The following is a 19,724-nucleotide window of genomic DNA, read 5'->3' as shown; positions in this document are numbered from 1 at the left end:
GATAGAATACAACTTTTTGTCTGCGGGTAGTCGGCCCTTTTTTTTTTTTCTTTTTTTTTTTTTATAAATAAAATTGTGGCATTTTCCGAGTTTTGGAGGATCTCAAAGTTCTGCAGCATCTTTGATTTCAGTTCTGCAGAGTTCATGATTCATTGGTTTGTTGTCCTCCTCACAAAGAATTATAACATGTCTTTTGATCTTGAATGGTTGACTGGTGCACATAGTTCTCCGTCGATTATTTGTTGTTGCCTGGTCCCTCATGATGGATTTAGAGAAAAAGAATGTAGTCCTTCCAGAATCATCTTGCTGACAGGAAATGAGAGCCCTGGTCCGGCTTCTTTGCTTTGTGTGCTGGAGAACATATGAGGCTCCACAGGTCTCATGAGCAACCCACCTTAAGTCACCACCTTGGAATTAGTCTGTTCCTTCTGAGTTTTGACAAGTTGAGGAAGCATTTTCGAGCTTTTGGGGGCTTGAGGGAGATCGCCCGGGTACAAATTCTGTGATTATTTTTTCTTTTTTATCGAGACTTGAGCCATCAGGCTTACACAAAACCGTCTTCAGATTGTGCTCTAACAGGGCTTTTGATGCTAGAGTTTCGGATAATCTGAGGTGCATATCAAGAAACTCTGAGCTATATGCCGTGATCAACTGGCTTTGAGGCTGCAGGTATAGTTTATGTCATATAACTCTCCCTCGATTGTTTGTTGTTGATGGATTCTGGAAGAGGGATGGAGCCCTTTCTGATTCATCTTGCGTTTTGATTAAAACTCTGGCTGACTTCTTGATTGGTGTCCAGGAATGGGTGATGTGAATTTTAGCTTTTGTCTTGTGTCTCCTTCAACAAAGCAGTAGCCAGGAGCCAATGCAGAAGCGCAATTAGTTAAAGGAAATAGATATCATGATAATGGAAAGATATAATTGTATAATCGTTGCCAGATCAATAAAAGTGCAAGTCAGAAAGATTAACATGCTTTTGTAAATAATGTTTGTAAATAATGTTTCCAGCACTAAAATACATCTTGAAGTTGTAATGATAGGATTATAGAGTTGTTTCTAATCATCCCAAGGCAAGGATATTGAACGAATACTGTTTAGTCAGTGCTACTTATTCTAGCAATAAACAGGACATTTATATCGCGAGTATAGCATTTGAGATTGCTTCAAGCCAACAGAGCATGCAAAGGTAATTTTAAATACTAGGAATAGTTAGGGACAATTGATATGCATCAGAATGATACTTGCAATATAGCAAGAATTTTATACAAATACTACATATACCTTGAGTTGTATACCTGTAGTATTATAAAAATTATCATAGATAAATGTCTCTACAGCTGATGTAAACCAAAGGAAGCTCCGTTGTTGAGCTTAGATCATAGCTCTCTATTTCTACACACTCAAATTTGAATAAACCGGGGAGACATTAACTAAAATGAGTCTTATGCGAGCAAATGCAGGACCATAATATGATCGGGATGCCAAGCGAGTAATCAAGAGATTGTGATGCTACTTTAGAGCTATAATGCAAAATGCAGACATTAAGGTCTACCAGGACGGGTACTTGGGCATGTACTCCTCTTTTTTCCTTTGTGAAATTTATGATAAAATAAATTAGCAGGCTTACCAAGATTATCCAATGCGTGCATAAAATTATTCAGCAAGTTATTCGTAGGATGATAAAATATCACCTTCTGCTCAGGGAAGTAAAAAAAAATTCATCTCAAATAAGTAGTTGTGACAATCATTTTCTTTATGACGCAACAAAGATAGTTAACGAGTCAATTGCTCCAAGTATTAACACAAACAGATATGCATAGCTGGTTGCAATAAATATGTACATCGAAAATAGAGAGAGAACTGATGTTAGGAAAAATAGGTGCAGATTTTTGTATTTGGTAAGTGAGCAAATTATCAGATATGAGAACACAACATGAATTGGCTGGTTGTATCTTAAATTCTGTATAAGCATGAATTTCTATTCAGATTAAAAACATTCATCAATCGCAATGAGGTCTAATGTTCCACACTAGCTAAAAAGCTCCCAAAATTTTCTTAATCAGCAATTGTTTAAAATTATGTGTTGCGTCAGGTCAGCAGAGCATGCAAGGTTAATTTTAAATACTAGAGAATATATTCAGAAGATCAAAAATCTAATTAATTTGCTGAGAAACGGATGACCTGGTGTCCTTGAAACAAAACTCTTTGAGCTCTCGAATTCTGCAACTTTCATAATCATGAGGTTGCCCCTGGAATTAACATGTGTTGCCTGACTACTTAAGATAGATCTGGGATACAGGACGGGGCACAAAACAACTGCAGATTCTAGGCCAACGTCCCCTCATTTGTCTGCAGATACTTGACATCAAACTGGTATGACAAACCTGTCCCCATTGGTTAGAAAATTATAGAATGCCATATTAACATCAACCAATCAGCTGAAGGTGCTCGAATACGTAAGAACAGTGAATGTGCGTAAAAATGACCACTGACAAAATTTTAGAATGTTGCAGCCATGATCAACCAGTCGTAAAATGCATCATGACACTTTATAACGAGTAATGAAAAGTGTTTTCATGAGTTAAGAAATGACAATGTGGCAGCTGATACGGCAGAATATAATTTAGTATCATATCGCAAATGAATCTTCGAATCAACAACTTAAGTTGCAGGGTTGCTCTCTTAAGAATAACTAGCTTAGAGGGGAGGAGGCACTTATCAGAATTGTCAACTAAGTGCATGAGCATAGTGTCATATGGGTTGCTAGGCAATTATTCAGACCCAATTACTCAGAATATTGTGATGCCATATCTCAAATCAACACTGCAGACAATGTGATTAATCACCTCGGAGGCTAGAATAAGTGTGTCAATCGTGCGATGACGTGTAATGAACACAATAAACTATTGTATATGTAATAATTGTTGGCGGATGTAGAGCACTAAGAAAGATAAAATGAAAAAATAAATACAATTGTGAAAAATTCCTAGTCTGAACCAGTTATAGCAGCATAACTTTTAAAACTAAAACATTCAAATTAGACAATTGACAGACAGAAGAAAGATAGAAAATTGCAGCTAAAACAACTTCAGACATAATTTCATATGAAAATAAAATTATACAGCATATAAAACAATCTATTTTTTGGAAATGTTGTTAAAGGGCTAAATAACAAGCTGAGCAAGTCAAATTAGATGTGCATAACAATCATAAGATTACATAAACACATAAATGAGAGAGAGAGGCTTCCTGATTGAGCTACTGAGTTGACCCGTTGAGTGGCTCGCTGAACTCACTGTCAAGCCGGGTTCACTCACTGAGTCACACCGAGTTTCCGGGTTGGAGCCCTAATTGAATCTCTGTGCTTCCGTCCCTCAGCTATTTTGATTTAGACAGTAGATTGAGGTGGCTGCAAGTTGACTCGATTTTTACCGGATCTAAAAAATTTGTGGTTTTGCCCTCTTTTTCGAACGGATCCATCTTTTTGCTGGTGCTCCTTGAACGGATCTCAACCTCTATGACGTCTGTTTCACCGTCTTTTGTTCTGCGATGTGCTGTTTCCCAGCAGAAAAGGTCAGGGGAGGAACTTCCTCAATACCACCCCTTCCTGGCGCGCCAAATGATAGGGCCATTTTTGTAACTCCCGGGTGTCTCTTTGCTGTTCTTCTTCTCGTCATGTGGTGCACCTGCTAGGGTAGTGTTCCTGCAAAACAACGCTCGATCGGTGGTGTTGTCCGATTCGCGCCTCCGGCGTGACAATCAGTCTTGGTTTTCTAAGAGAAGAGAATCAGACTAGAGATTTAGGCTTACCAGATCACTCTCTTGCTTTTCCTATTTATACCTACAAGGATGAACGCGGCTCCCGCAAGGCATCACGTGATCTCTGTCGTGTCACCCGGCTGGGAGGAGATGACGGGTTCGATGTCCGCTTCAAGGCCTGGGACAGCGGGTCGCCAGATGGGTGACAGAGTTGACGGGTTTAATCTGGTCTCCGGGGTGGATTATATGACATGATCGATCCCGTCCTGAGGCTAACGATTACATTCCGGGTAAAGGTGTCAACGGGGAAGTCAAGTCTTCAGTGTTGATTACCCGCTGTTTAGGAGGTCCCTTATCATAGTGACTACAGGTTCAAAAGACTAAAGACAGTGAATAAAGATTAGCTCTCGACTTCTAGTACAATAGAACTGTGGACGAAAATGAAGACACAATATCAATTTCAAAGTATAAACTTGTGCTCACTAATATGAAGAAAGGTCCGACTTTGCTTTCAAAAGTCAAAAACTTTATAGATATAAAGACATACTTAAAACATCTTTCTGCTTACTTATCATATGGTAATGCTTACACTAATGAGTTTGGCATGTCTTTTGACAAAAAAAAAAAAAAAAGTTTGGCAAGTCTCAACAAAATCAAATATCTTTTGTAGATGTTATTGGAATAATCGAGATTTCTGTTGATGTGGATAGTCCTCGAATAGAAGGAAAAAATTAGAAGCTCGTCTCATTAACCACAAGTTTGGAACATGTTATACCAATTATCTCTTTCTAATCAGCACAAATATGTAAAATAAGTGATCACATACAATTAATACACATTTTATAAATAATTCCTTAAAAAACCCATATGATGATAACTTTGTGGGAGGCAAATGCAATCCAATTTCTGGTTGCATTCGAGGCTGTGCATGGCTCGACAATTTTCATGGTTATTACCAGCCTGCTTCAAAAAATGATTGTACGAGACCCCTCACAAAATTTAATATTATTTAATCTCATCATCAAATTATAAAAATAGTTTTAACAATTTCCAACCGGATCCAAGTTTGGCATTGCAAGTATATATAAGCAGTCATTGATGATCGAAAAAAGACAACAATTTTAGCCATTACTCCAAAAGAACTATCTTTAAAAAAGAACAAAGAACACTATATAATCTAATATAAAATTTGATTTAAATTGTAATTTAAGCGAATTAAGCTTTCATTACAAATAATAATGAGTAGTATCCATCATTCATATTTATTTATCTAGATAAGGCTACCAACAAGAATTTTGGCTATTCTTAATCTATGTTGCAATGCACTATGAGAAAATTTATATCTAAAAGACATGCACCGTTGTATTTTGTTTGGTTAAACTAAGCGGGTGTTTGGGAGACGAGCTTCCGAGCTTTTTCCACGCAGAAGCTGGCTTCTGCTTCAGGCCTTGTGTTTGGCTAACTGTATGAAGCACTTATAATGGGCTAAATAAGTTCAAAAGAAAAAGCTAGCTTTTGGGGCTTTTTTCCCCGTGTAGGTTCTTCTCCTCTTCTTAATACATTTCTTAATAGTTAATACTAGTGTGTTTATATTAGATTATCGGGAATTGTATGCTTGCATGACAGATAAAACACAAATATTTTTATTTTAAGATATTACTCCCTCTGTCCTTTTTTAGTTGTCACATTTCTATTTTTGTTGGTCAGATTGATTAAATCAAATGTGACAACTAAAATGGGACGGAGGGAGTAGTAAAATTAAAGTTGGCATTCCGTCTCAAGGACATATGTCTAATCATGGAACTTTTTTCTCGTAAGTTAATTGTAAGAAATTTAAATAAAGAAAGGTTTTTTAGTGTTATAATTTAAATAGTAAAAATATTTTATTATTGTACTTTATTTTTAATAAGATAAAATAATTTATATTTTAAATTTTTCCAGACTATACTAACTTATAAGTTAAGTTATCCAAACAATAAATAATTTTTAAGTCATGGTATCCAAACACTTTCAATAACTTATAAGTTCAAACTAACTTCTCATTTATAATCCACTTCTTCACTTTAAGCAATAAGCCACTTCTTTTAAGCCCAGCCAAACGGCCCCTAAGTTTATCATGTCTTAATATCTTTCTTTTATAATGAGTGTTTTTTGCTATCAAGTTTTTTATGAAAAAAATTGTTAGTCACATGAAACTTATGCGCCATTATGCCCATAATATAATATTTTCTAGATGGGATTTCACAACACCTATTGCAATATAGACTATGCTCCTGTCAATATGATCAACGCTGATGTGTTGACTACTAATGACCACACAATCGACAATCTCCTACCATCTACAAAGTATAGTTTCATGACCGCAACACCCATCACTTTGAATGAGGTCACAATCAGCACATAATTGATTCAGAATCACCTTCGGGGAAGGAGGTACGAACTTAGACTTTGGCTTCTCTCTTTCATGTAACAACTTTTAATAGCTAAATTACTTTTCCTCATAAAACAAGCAAATTTAAAACAACTTTCACAGGTCATCCACTTCCTATACAAGACTGACAATATTTGAGTCGTTGCCTTAGGATAGTTAGTTTCATAACTTGCCCAAATTACCTCAGCAGTGTGGAATTACAGTGCAACAAGTAGTACTATGTTCCATGCACCGGTCTTGTGGACACTATTAGATGTGATAATATTGGATTTGCTCTTTCCCTTTTGAATTACGCCTCAGTGCCGGCCCTGGACCAGTGCTACTGGTGCTCCAGCACTAGGCCCACTAGATCTAGGGGCCAAAATTATTTTAATCCGGTGTATTTGTTTACTATACGTCTTTGTTTTGTACACTTTTTCTTCCGATGAAACTTAATCTACATGATCTAATGTACTATACAATCACTTCACTTGGATAATTATCTTTCAAGTTTCAATTTAGAAATTCAATTTTCAGAAAATCAAGATAATTTTAGCCTTTTGATTTTGATTTAGTTGTTTATATATTATCATAAATTGTAGTAACTACTAACCACGTGTTTTTATAATCTCTAATCTTATATTAACCCTAAACCCTAAAAGTATGATTTAAGAATATGTAATTTTATTATTTATGATGTACTCTTGCCACTAATTTTGTGTTTATAAGATATAATCTGATATAATATATCTAATTACAAGTTGCTTAATTTTTTATTTAATATTCATATTAGTAGTCTTGTATAAAAGGACCCATAAAAATCCTCGCACTGGGCCAACGAAATCTGAGTACCAGCCCTGCGACGCCTCTACCTGCATTTTACAAAAATTTTGCTTTCCTTTTACATTATCCATATATATAAACTATGCAGGTACACAATGACATCTATTGCTTGACTCTTATACACAAAGAATGCTAATAATTGCTTTATTAGCAGGTACAGAGTTAAAGTGATGGTGCAAGACAAACCTGGAAAGACAACTTCGACCCTATTCCATAATCAGATGGAACATCTTATTGGGATACCAATAGAGAAAGCCATCCTTGAAATTGTTAGTCACTTGTTAGAGATACCAACAATAAGGCAGAGATATCAATAATAAGGCACGGTACTACCAATTTTTCCCTGTAAAATGGTTAAGCAGCCTACCTATCATGAGGACGGAAGCAGCTCTAGAAAAGACACAAACTAAGCTCCCCCAAACATGCCTTGAGCTAGACACAGATATGTTATTAATGCGAGAGTAAATTACAGAGTTGTGGCTGAACTTTACCCGTTTTTAGTAGCTAAAATTTCAAATTTGTAATATAGTAACCGAACATTGCTTTTGTATTTCAAAAAGGTGGCTAAGGGCCACGTTTTTGATAAAAAAACTACTTTTTGTTTTGAAAAGTTGCTCTTAGCCACCTTTTTGAAGAGTTCAAGTAATATTTAGCCACCATATTGCAAATTTAAAATTTCGGTCACCAAAATATGAAATCGGGTAAATTTGAGGTATCACTTTGCTATTTACTCTTAATGCTATTAATGAGAAGACCAAATAGAACTTCGGATGAACTGTACAATCAATGGATTTATACAAACCAACACAAAAATAACAACTTAAAGAACAAGTTTTAGTTAGAATTTAGACATTTTACCTGAGCATGTGAGCCATATAGCAATGAGCAAATTGGAGAACATATGAACTCTTCCTACTCATATCTGGGCTGGTAATAATCTGATAGCACATGTAAAATCGTATCAATAGGGATAAATTTATCCTACATCAATCTCCAGGACCTGGTATTCATTAGCAAGAAAGAGTTGAACTAAGATGGCCAATGATTGTAAATGTTAAAGATAAAGGCTATACATAATTACATATAGCCCAAAGCACAAAAAATATAGAAGCACAATAGAACAAATACTGGGTGATGACTAGAACTGAAGATTTGAACATGATCATCATCATCATCCAAAATTATAGGACGACCAGAATTCTGCAACAAGGATCAGAGATATAAAAACATCGATTAAAGGCAAAAAGAAGCATGAGTTTAGTATCCCCAAAGAAAGCCTTATTTTATGAATAAATGTCAATCGACTACAAACAGTCTAAAGAAGTCCACAATCACAAAGCTGTGTACTTTACATTCACTATACAAATAGCAAAGAAACTGCACCTGTCATGTGACTGAAAAGAAATTTTGTAGCGCGGCTTAGTTAAACAATGAGTATAGATATAGATGCTTGTATATAGCGATGTATTCTGTCACATGACAAATTAGAAAGAATTGTACAAAAATTCAGCTGAATTCATAATTAAAGAATATTTATACTTTGGCACGAAACGAAATGGACTTTATTGACAGAAGTGTAGGTAATTAGCACACAATGTGCTTAATATATTGGCTTAAATACATTACTAGTTTAACCAGAAAAGTTTACTGAATCCCATTTTTTTCTGAGTTAACTATCAGTGTGCATTTGAATCAGCGGATCTTGATGTATACTCTGCCACAAGCTTTGAGAATGAAGAAGATTTGCTCTCCAATAACCTTGAGGGAGAATCATATTCCATTACAAAGCCTGCAAGAGAATCAGCGGATACTATAAACAACAAAAACTGTTAAGCTTCACCAACTAACTGTAGAAGTATAGGTGTTAAGAAAAATAAAAGCGTGAAGGTTTTAAAAGAGAGTTAATTGATTATACCATGACTAAGAAGCAAGACCATGTCGCTGTCAAGGACAGAAGTAATACGATGTGCAATGGTGACAAGGGTACAATCAGAAAAATGATGCTTGAGAGTTTGTTGAATAAGATTATCAGTGTTAGTGTCAACTGAAGCTGTTGCTTCATCAAGGATCAACACCTTGCTTTTCTTGAGTAGTACTCGCCCAAGACAAATTAGTTGTCTCTGACCCATACTCCAGTTCTCCCCGTTTTCATGAACTGCATGCATTGGTGTTATAAAACAAGCAATCACATCACTGTAGACTCTAAGATATAAAATCAATTACATAAATCAAGGCAAAAGTATATTTGAAAAGCCAATATGGACAAACCATTAGAATCCAACTTTTTTTCCATTTTCCTGACTTCGTCTCCCAGCTGACACTTTTCTAATGTCTACAAGCAAAATGTAAAACAATTAGGTTGGCAGTGTGGGTCATCATCCAATCAAAAGCTGGAAGAAAATGACAGATAGACACTCACATCCCATATTTGTGCATCTGTGTACTGCTCGAGTGGGTCTAAATTGCTTCGTATGGTTCCTTGAAACATGGTTGGATCCTGAGGAATAATACTGAGTCGAGACCTCAAATCTTGGAGTCCAATGGATGAGATATCAATGCCATCAATGAAAATACAACCAGTTGTAGGTTCGACTAGCCGGAACAGTGCTTGTATTAGAGTTGATTTCCCGCTTCCTGTTCTTCCAACAATTCCAATTTTCTTCCCTGCCGGGAAAGTGCAAGTCACACCATGTAATATAAGGGGTAAATGCGGAGCATACCGAATCTGCAAATTATGAATACTGATTTCTCCTCTTACTGGCCAAGAACTATCTGGCCTGTGTTTTTGTACGATAAGGGGACCTTCACTAGGAATGCTCGTGTATTGAAGAATCCTCTCAACTGATATCATTTTAGTTTCCAAATGGCATAAACACCATACTACTCCAGCTAGAGTTCTGCTTAAGGTGAGTCCGTATGTTAAAGCTAACCCTGCAATTGCTGTACATGGAAATAAATCATGTAGTTCAGCTATACTAGGAAAGAGCAAATAAAAATGAAAACACAGTATGAATATATACCAGGATCTATGCTATTTCTCAGGTACATCGAGAGAACCAAAAGGAAGGAAAAGGTAATAGAGGAGAATGTTTCCAATCGCAACAATAGCCATTTCATTGCAGCAGCAAGTTGGAACTCGGGGCGAGAATATGCATCCACTATCTTCATATATGTTTGCTGAAATCTTGACTCTTGATCATAACTCCTAATAGTTGTTATTCCCGATATAGTTTCCTTAAAAAATTGAATAACCGGAGCTTCACATACTCGACTGAGTCGTGATAATTCTCTTGATGCAGGCATATAATATTGCTGCAAATGATGGATGCTTAACGTTTCAGAATATGGGCTGAAACAGTCTTCAAATCATATGGGCTCGAAGATAAGTAGTAAGTGGGGCCTTATGTACACGAAATGTTTAAACTGCAAGAGACTAGTTTAAGAGTAATAACCACGCAGAGATATTTAATCCAACATGGAAGCTATATACTCACCTTGACTACAACAATGATGATTAATCACCAAAGTTGTTGCATTTTCTGTTGCACATGGAAAATAGAGCTAAAACAACAATAATTAGCAAATGGAGGCTATATGAATTTTAGCACAACAATTACTTGCAAAGAGATCATGCATCATTCTTCATTCAGTCACAACTATGTTCCTCTCACATATAGCGCACTAGATTCCACGATTTTATACAATAATAAAATCATATTATTATATTACAACAAATATCCAATGTTTTGCCTCTTCTATACATAAAAAAATAATTTAAAAACTAATTATCTTACAGTTAATGAAAGGCTTACTATTTATTAAAAAGTCTTATGTTGTGTTTGGTTGGGGTGAATGGAATGGAATGGAGTGAAATGAGTAAAAACAAAAGAAAATAATAGAATGCAAGAGGGAGGACTTTGAAAAAAAATGAGTGAGTGCAAATTTTGTATGATAAGATTTGGGTAGAAAATAGGTATGATAAGTAATGGAGCATTCCTTCACAAATCACAAAATGGAAGGTTTGAGCTCTAGTTAAGTGTGATAGGAATGGAATGGTGGAAGGAATGAAATTATTATACATTCAACTAAATTATAGTTCAAATCTCATTCCATTCCCTCCATTTTCATTCACCCCAACCAAACACAACATAATGATTAATTTTTATTACATTGTTAAAGAATAGTTTGTAGTATCAATTATAAAACTTGTGCTGTTTGATCTTGGCATATCAGTATATCACATGTCTATCATTAAGAAACTTCTCATAGGGCCTGTAGCTAAATGATTCAGGCCTGCTTGGAAAATTATTTAAACTTTCAAGCTTAGGGAAAGGATTTACATATCAGCAGATTTGTCGAGCCACTGGTGAGTTTAGTGATGCATTCATCAGTTATTATGGAAGCTTGGAGAACAGGAGCAAGATGTTTCTGATTTGCAAATACATGCTGAATGAGGAAGGATGACAACAGTTTACAATCATTGTTCTAGATTACAAGATTAAAGATAGCTACAAGAGTTGCAAAGGACCTATACTATCTCCATCATGAATACACTCTTCTTGTTCAAAGCTATATAAGGGTTTACTTGTTTTCCACATTTCCTTTCAGGCTTTCACTAAAATTACTAAGTTCTCTATTACATTGATTATACCGAGCCAGTTATGGGGGGTGTACCTTTGGACCTTTGCATATGAGTAATTTCACTCGTTAATTGTATATTCTTGTATCTTAATTCAATGGAAGTTACAGCTGAATAACTTATCACTTTATCTAAATTTGTTAGGAGACATTCTCCTTGACAGTTGACAGAATCTCACATTAATATTCATGTGTTTGTTCTTTTTAATAGGTTATCTGCTAGCAAAGTTTTAATGGAAATGCAGTAGGTAAATTTTTCTAGAAGTGTCTGAGTCTGACAAATAGGATCACAGCCATTAAAGTTAAAAGTATAACCTGATACCATATGGCGGCGAAAATCAAGGGTATGACTAAAACCAAAACTTCCCAAGCAACTGTAGACATCAGAGCAATAACTCCCGCAAGTGCAATGATGTCGCAAATAAGCCCGTCAAGTACAGACGGAATCCTAGTCTCCATAGCACTTTGATCAGTTGAACACTATATGGGTGAAATGGATCGAACTAGTCAGGAAATAAGATTGAGACAGTACACTTCTTAATAATTAAAACAAGCATAAAAAAATAAGCTGCAGAAGGAAGCATAGATTTTATCTACTTCAGATCAGAAATTACATTCCTCCTGTACTCTATATACCAATAAGTAACCTCAAAATCTCTAACAAACTTTGGCCATATACTTCTTTATTATTTTCTCAAACAAGCTAAAAGCAGTCCACAATGATTGATGTGAACAAGAAAAGGGACCATCATGGAGAGAAAGCAATGCATTAAAAAATAGATACTAGTGTTGATGTATTTGTTTGAGGTTGAAAGTAGATAAAAAAAATCGTTTAGTTAAGCTAAAAAGTTAATCATGATCATTTAACATATGCAGTGCATTGCGTTCAATGAGAATGCGGCTCACTTACTGCAATACTACTGTTATATACATTACCGACAAACTCTTCAATTCACATCAATTTTGAACAAACATCAGAAAATTTTCATTAAATGTTTAAGTCTGACACTTAAACAGATACTCAAATCTATCAGGAGAACTCGAGCCCTGTACCATAGATAATGATGTGTAGGAAGTAATTTGTCGACTATTTAAAAGAAGAGGAACAACCACTTACTCTGTTGAGAATTCTTCCAGAAGGTGTAGCATCAAAAAATGACATAGGAGCACGGAAAATAGTCTCCATCATTTTCTTAAAAAGTACGATGGCAGTTTTATAGCCTGCGGCTACAACAAGGGAGTTTTGAGCAAGGGTGCAGAAACATATTCCTAACGCCAGGGATGCATAGACAATCATTAGTGTGGATCCACTTACAACAGGATTCACATCCTTTGATGACGGAGCTGCCCATGCCAGCCAATAGTTGCTCCCTATCTGAAGTATTTGTAAGATGATCGAGGCCAGAATCATAAGAAGCACCAGAGATCCACCATAAGCAGTTTTGATGTATTCCCAGTAGACTGGAAACCTAACTCTACCACTCTCTCTTTCTTCATCTTTTACAAGCTGTTGAGGTGCAGATCCAACAGCGCCGCCACCGTCGTCTACTTTTCCATTCACATTTTCATTTATGATGATAGTCTCCGTATTGTCTGAAGAAATAGGCGCTGCCTTGTTGTCATCAAGTGTAGATGGCAGAGCTGCAACTTGTGCACCTACAAGTTGTATAAAATCGGAGCCGGGAACGAGAATTTCGTTATACTTTCCAACTTGTACAATTTTTCCATTTTTCATGACCTTACAGAAAATTCAAGGTAGAGAAAAGATATCAGATAGGGAATTTAATGATCCCAAAATTATATTAATATAAAAAAAGAGTTTACTAATGAACTCACCACAATTAGATCAGCTGCATTCAAGAACTCAACTTGATGAGTAACATAAATAACAGTTTTCCCACTCAGAAGACCAAGCAAAACTTCCTGTTATCCGAAATTTAAAAAATTTGAAAGCATTATTTTCAAATTAGCAATTTGATAATCTTCTACTTGTGTGCATGTAGTACAAGACCATGATATGAAAAACCTACCTTGAATAAATGAGAACCGGTATGGGCGTCCACAGCACTAAAAGGATCATCAAGTAAATAGATATCAACATCATGGTAGACAGCGCGAGCAAGTTGTATTCTTTGCTTCTGTCCGCCACTTAAATTGATACCTTTCTCACCGATAACAGTTTGATCACCAAATGAAAGGATCTCCAAGTCCTTCTTAAGAGAACATGCTTCAAGTACTTGATCATATCTTTGTCGGTCCATATTCTTCCCAAACAGTATGTTGTCCTGAACTGTACCACTTTGTATCCACGGTGACTGAGAAACATAAGCATTTGTCCCGCAAAATTTGACATCTCCTGAAATTCTAGGCATTTCACCCAGAATGCAAGACAGTAAGCTCGACTTACCAGAACCAACTGTACCACATATGCCAACCTTCATACCATGAGAAACTTTAAGGTTTATGTCGTTTAGTGCTGCTGTATTATTTGAAATATTATTATCCCAAGTGAAGCTCCCATCAATAATCTCGAGTGCTGTATCAGAACTACCAAATGGCAGCTTCTCCAAACCATTATTTAGAAGCTCATCGAGGGAAAGAAAAGAGGCGATTCTTGCAAGGGAAACCTTCGCTTGGACTAGCAAGGATAACGTATCTGGGAGGAGAAAAATTGGCTCTTGAAGAACCCGAAAAGTAGCAAGCGCAGAGAAAATTTGTCCCATTTCTAGTGGGATTCCCATGTATATACAAGAACCAAAAGTGAACAAAGCCACTAAAGTCGGACCTATCCCAGTGAAAAATCCTATCAATACTATACCATATAGATATTTCTTCAACCATTGTATCTCTACTTTTCTGAGTTGAAGAATCTTGGACATAAAACTCATTTCCCATCCTTGAAACCTGAGAACTCTCATATTACTTAAGGTCTCAATAGTCACCTTCATTCTATTATCCTTGGATTTCATTAGGTTTTTTTGGAACTTCTCTTGCAATTTCATTAAGAGGAAGTTTGCCATCATAAAAAATAATGTTACACCGAAAGCACCAACAGAGGCAAGAAGTCCTAGCTTCATGTATAAAATCAGCAAAGCTAAACCGATTTGGACAAAGATTAACCATGTATCATGGATATACACAATAAAACCTTGGATTGTCTCGACATCAACGGCCACAGCATTTAGAAGTTCTCCCCCACTGCCACCACTACCCTGCTCATCTTGCAATTGCGATGACCAAGAAGGAAGTGTCAAACTCTTATCATAGAGCATTACAGTTGTCACGCCTCGAATCCTAATTCCAATTTGTTGCATCCTAAAGATCCAGTGTCTCCGTATAAAAACCTCGAGAAAAGTCGTAGCAAAAAACGTCAAAGCAAGAACATATCCCTGATTTGGGAATGCTTCTCTGCCATTAAGGCACTGAACAAAGCTATCAACAAGATAAGGAGCCACATAACAAACCAGTGTGTAAATTATGGCCAGGAAAGCTGTCCAAATAATCTCCTTCCAAGCCAACATGAAATACACCTTGGCAAGCCCAACTGCAGTAGTAGCCACTCTTTTACCATGACCACGACCACCAACATCATCATGATTATCATCCTGTGATGATGACTCAAGAAGCCTAGTTCGAAACAAAGGAAACGCCCCAAAAACACTATTAGAGGGGCCTAGTTGAGGGACATCATCAATCTCCAAGGTAGATTTCTCAACTGCTAATGCAAGTAAAGGATTCAACCATGAAAAAAACACAGTATCAAAAAAGCCCGCATTCTCATAAGCAGTCACAGCATCACCCCCTCTGGCCTTATCTTTACTATTACCATGATCCAAAAGCGGTTCTTCAAGAATTGGGACATCTTGGTTCGTTATTTTCTCGGATCCTAAAAAGCCCCGTAAACGTGAAATAAATGGTTAATTAACTCATCAAGTATGATTACTACATAGTTCTCAAAAAGTATGATTACTACATGGACTAATCTAATAGCAGCCAATTTTTTGAAAACTTTTGAAAAACTCCGGCCAACCCCTTGTCATTTTATATTAATTTTTTGGAGTTAACGGCGCTACATGAAGAGACGCCCTTATTAAAAGGCGGAAGTAAACTCTAGCGACTATTTCGCTGTTTTAAAGTCCAACCATCTTTTTGCAAATTTTGAAATCTGGCCGCCCCTTTGTCATTTACCCTTTAATTGACATGCAAGATTTGATCATGATCACCAAAAATGCAAGACTGTATCATTTTGTTCAATCTAATTTCTATGTTCTAGCATGCATGCACAGCTATATTAGAATCAACAAGAATGAAAACAAGAGAGGAAAGAAAAGGATGAAACCTGATCGAATAGTCTCCATGGGTGAGAGAGTGACGAGGCAGATAAGAATCCCACATATGCTCTGTTTGCTTCGTAGTCGTGGTCCTTTATATTGACCACCAACAAGAGTCGTATATGTCCACTGTCGTGCTTTGAAAATTAGTCCCTAAGCTTTATAATGGCTTTGACTCGGCTTTATTTATATTAAATAATTCAAAAATATTAAGAAGTTATTATATAATTTATCTTAAAATATAAATATTAAATTTTAAGAAAATAAAAATTTATGCTTAATCTTTAATCAAAAAATAATCAATTTTGTCATTAAAACTTAAAAGTGTACAACTAATTAAAAGGGCCGGAGGGAGTATAATGGAACATATTTAATTAGTTCAAGAAAATAAGGTAGGAACATAATAATTATTAATCGTGTAATCATCTAAATATGTTATTTTTATATTTTTAATAAATTTTAAATCAATCATAATGTAATTTCAGATTATATATTTGTTTCTAAATTTGAAATTAGTATAACAAAACTTACTTTTAGGGAATTGATAAATAAGCTCCAATTTTTACTATTTAAGCTCCAAATCTTATTATGAGACACTAAATGCCATAACTATCTTTATTTTATTTTTTTTATATCTGTAAACAGCAACCATATATAGCAGCATACATGAATACAAGTATAGAACCATTAAATCGTGCAAAAGCCTTCAAATGAGTTTGTTTGTTTTTTAGATCCAGTTTTCTTGGCCAAAGCGGCAAAATCCCTGACTAAAGTTTTAAGGGAAGGGGAGCAAGACTAACAGAGTGTTGCAGCTTGGCATATATGATACTGAACAGCTAGCATTTACATTTATGTTTCATGTTTAAGTTAAAACCAAATAACTGGTATGTTGCAGGTAAGAGTGGTAGTAAAGCATGCAGTTGCAGGTCTTGTCTTATTTTAGGACTTGTAAGTTGTAATTAAAACTAGTCCCTGAAAGCAACCTTTGGATACTTTAAGTAGGAGCCAAAAGATAGTTGAATGACAATAAGTGGATCCTAATTATAATAACTTTTAGCAAGAGCAAGAACATGGCATGACTAAAAAAGATCCCCAGATTTTATATGCATGAGAAAACTTGAGATAGTATTCTGAAGGATACTACAGTAGCATAATAACACTTGATCCTTCTTGTTCCACCAGAATTCCTACAACATTACATACTCAACTCTATTATCAACTCTGGTTCTGTGGAGGGTTGCCTTCCAATTAGATCTGATCGTGCATCACGATAATGGATCGGGAAAAGGAGTGCTGGTGATTCTTTCCCAACAAATATGATACACACGTATTCTACGGATCTACATGTCAAGATTTCGACACTCAAAACTAAAGGTGTACTTTTTCCGATTCTTAATTTACATGTTTATGTGACTATTTGTTTTCTTAATATATTCAATATTATTTTATGTTTTTAAAAGTTTTTGATGTGATATTCAGATTTTCTTTTTAAATTTGTATTTGTGCGCGATTATCAATTGTTGTAGGTGTTTGTTTTATGTCATAATTTTGTCTTTTTTGATTTATCTGGTAGATGAGAATATTGGTGAAGTGTAGTCAAACTTATGATGTATATTAGGTGCTTAATATGTTGTTTTCTTATCAATTTTAATTGTGTTTTATGATCTTCTTAGGTTAGAATTTGCTCATCCTTGTTGTTAGTGACTTGACGAGATATGGTGATGGTTGGTGATGATAAGATGGTAGTATCAATTAGCGTGATTTTGAAAATTTTTTCATTAATCTTATTGCATGATTATAGGCTTTGCTTTGTAAAATGGGTAAGGTTTTTGCCCTCTTTTATTATATTAAATTGGCTTTAATAGTAGTTATTGCAGTTTAATTTTTAATTTTTTAAATGGTAAGTTGACTCTTGGTTGGTGATGATAAGATGGTAGTATCAATTAGGGTGATTTTGAAAATATTTTCATTAATTTTATTGCATGATTAAAGGCTTTGCTTTGTAAAATTGGTAAGGTTTTTGCCCTCTTTTATTATATTAAATTGGCTTTAATAGTAGTTATTGCTGTTTAAATTTTAGTTTTTTAAATGGTAAGTTGACTCACTTGATTGGCGTTAATCTTTGAATTTTATTTTTTCTCGAATAATTGCTTGTATATATATGCTCTAAATGCTTTAATTCTCATTGATTGGATTTTAATGCATTATCTTAACCGGTGTATATTGACTTGCAATCTTGATTTGGCTTTTATTTGTACCATTTATGGGTGGCCATGATTGATGGCGTACATTCTTGGCCTAATAAACGGCAATTCCGTGCCATTTTGTTGGCTTGTTTATTACATTTTATTTAATTTGTCACGTAAAATTTTAGATATTTTTTGAAGATTGCAATTTTATATATTGATACTTTTATCATTAATTATTCTTAGTATTTATTTATCTTATTATATATCTAGCCAAAGGGTCTCCCTTTGGTTAGATATAATTTTTTTCTGTTTTCTTTCTTATATTATCCTCTTTTTTTTTGTCGAATTATTTTTATATTTATCATTTCATTTCACTTTTACCACCTTTTGATTTGATAAACTATACTGATATTAATTATTAAATTTATTGTATTTTCTTGTTATTAATCAATTGTATTTGTTTCAGGTAGCGTGGTCTTACAAGTTGAGACATTTTCTTTTCGGACATTAAGGTCTTATTGTCTAAACTTCCGGAGACATTTTCATGTCTTTCGGTTAGATGATAAGCTTTTTTGAATGAAAGAAACTCCTCGGAGTATTGGCGTTTTATCGATACGAGCAAGTGTATTTTCTGTCAAAAAAAAAAAAAAAAAAAAAAAAAAAAAAAAAAAAAAAGGTTAAGGGTAGTTATGACATTTAGTATCTCATAATAAGATTTGGAGCTTAAATAGTAAAAATTGGAGCTTATTTATCAATTCCCTACTTTTATTACATTGATCAAAATCTAATTTTAGAACTTTTTATGAATTTTTAGATATTATTCTTCTTATCCAACGATTTTCACAAATTTAAATCGTAAAATTTAACTGTTGTTACTATGATCAAATTATAAGTTTTACTTATGTATTATTTTATTTTAATTTAAATGATAATATTTATTATTTTTAAACATACACCGTGATAAAAAAATAATCTGAAAATTTATTACCAAACATAAGTGGCTCTATCCTATGATTTTAAAAGATAAGTTCTTAGCGCGACCATCCTACAAAATCTTATATTTGCTTATCTAAACAGATTGTGTGAAATATCAGTGTTGTTCTACAACCTTCACAATCTGATATTGTAATTATCCATGTATCAGCACTATCCGAGCACAGATTTATTAGTTACCTTCTTAGTATAACAACTTTCATTCAAAGAATTCACTTCAATAGTTTAAACATCTTAAATGTTTCAGGTCCATCACATATTTGGTTTCATCCGAGCTTCGATGGAAAGCATAAACTATAAGGGTTTTTTCCTTCGAAAAGCATAGAAGGACTTGTTTTTTCTAAAAACAGCTTTTCAGCTAAAACTGTTATTCACCAAACAACAAAATTTAATTTGGGTTAATTATCAAACTCATCACTGAAGTGGAAAAATGGTATCAACTTCATCACTGATCTCCACGGGATCTCAAGTTGCTCACTAAACTCGCTTAATGGTATCAAACTCATAACTGCCGTTAAAAAAAGTAACGGAGTGACAGATTGGCGGTTGACGTGGCACATT

The 19,724-nt window shown here is 34.8% G+C and overlaps 1 protein-coding gene across 2 annotated transcripts; it reads right to left on the bottom strand.

The window, feature by feature from the left end:
- Nucleotides 1-8,229: 8,229 nt before the first annotated feature.
- On the bottom strand, nt 8,230-16,084 carry LOC108219252 (ABC transporter C family member 3). Of its 2 annotated transcripts, none has more exons than XM_017392586.2 (10): nt 15,990-16,084; nt 13,681-15,536; nt 13,487-13,573; nt 12,768-13,388; nt 11,966-12,130; nt 10,033-10,324; nt 9,432-9,952; nt 9,281-9,344; nt 8,928-9,167; nt 8,230-8,822 (listed from the first exon to the last, which is right to left on the bottom strand). In XM_017392586.2, exons 1-10 carry the CDS (start codon nt 16,006-16,008, stop codon nt 8,689-8,691), a joined length of 3,999 nt encoding a protein of 1,332 aa, XP_017248075.1. In that variant the 5' UTR covers nt 16,009-16,084; the 3' UTR covers nt 8,230-8,688. The 2 variants fall into 2 exon arrangements, with proteins under 2 accessions (XP_017248075.1, XP_017248076.1); XM_017392587.2 differs by having other exon boundaries at nt 8,230-8,801.
- Nucleotides 16,085-19,724: the final 3,640 nt, after the last annotated feature.

Source organism: Daucus carota, chromosome 4 (assembly GCF_001625215.2).
Source record: "Daucus carota subsp. sativus chromosome 4, DH1 v3.0, whole genome shotgun sequence".
Taxonomy (NCBI): Eukaryota; Viridiplantae; Streptophyta; class Magnoliopsida; order Apiales; family Apiaceae; genus Daucus; species Daucus carota.
The sequence above is the reverse complement of the archived record's forward strand: the minus strand, read 5'-3'. Positions and strand labels throughout refer to the sequence as shown.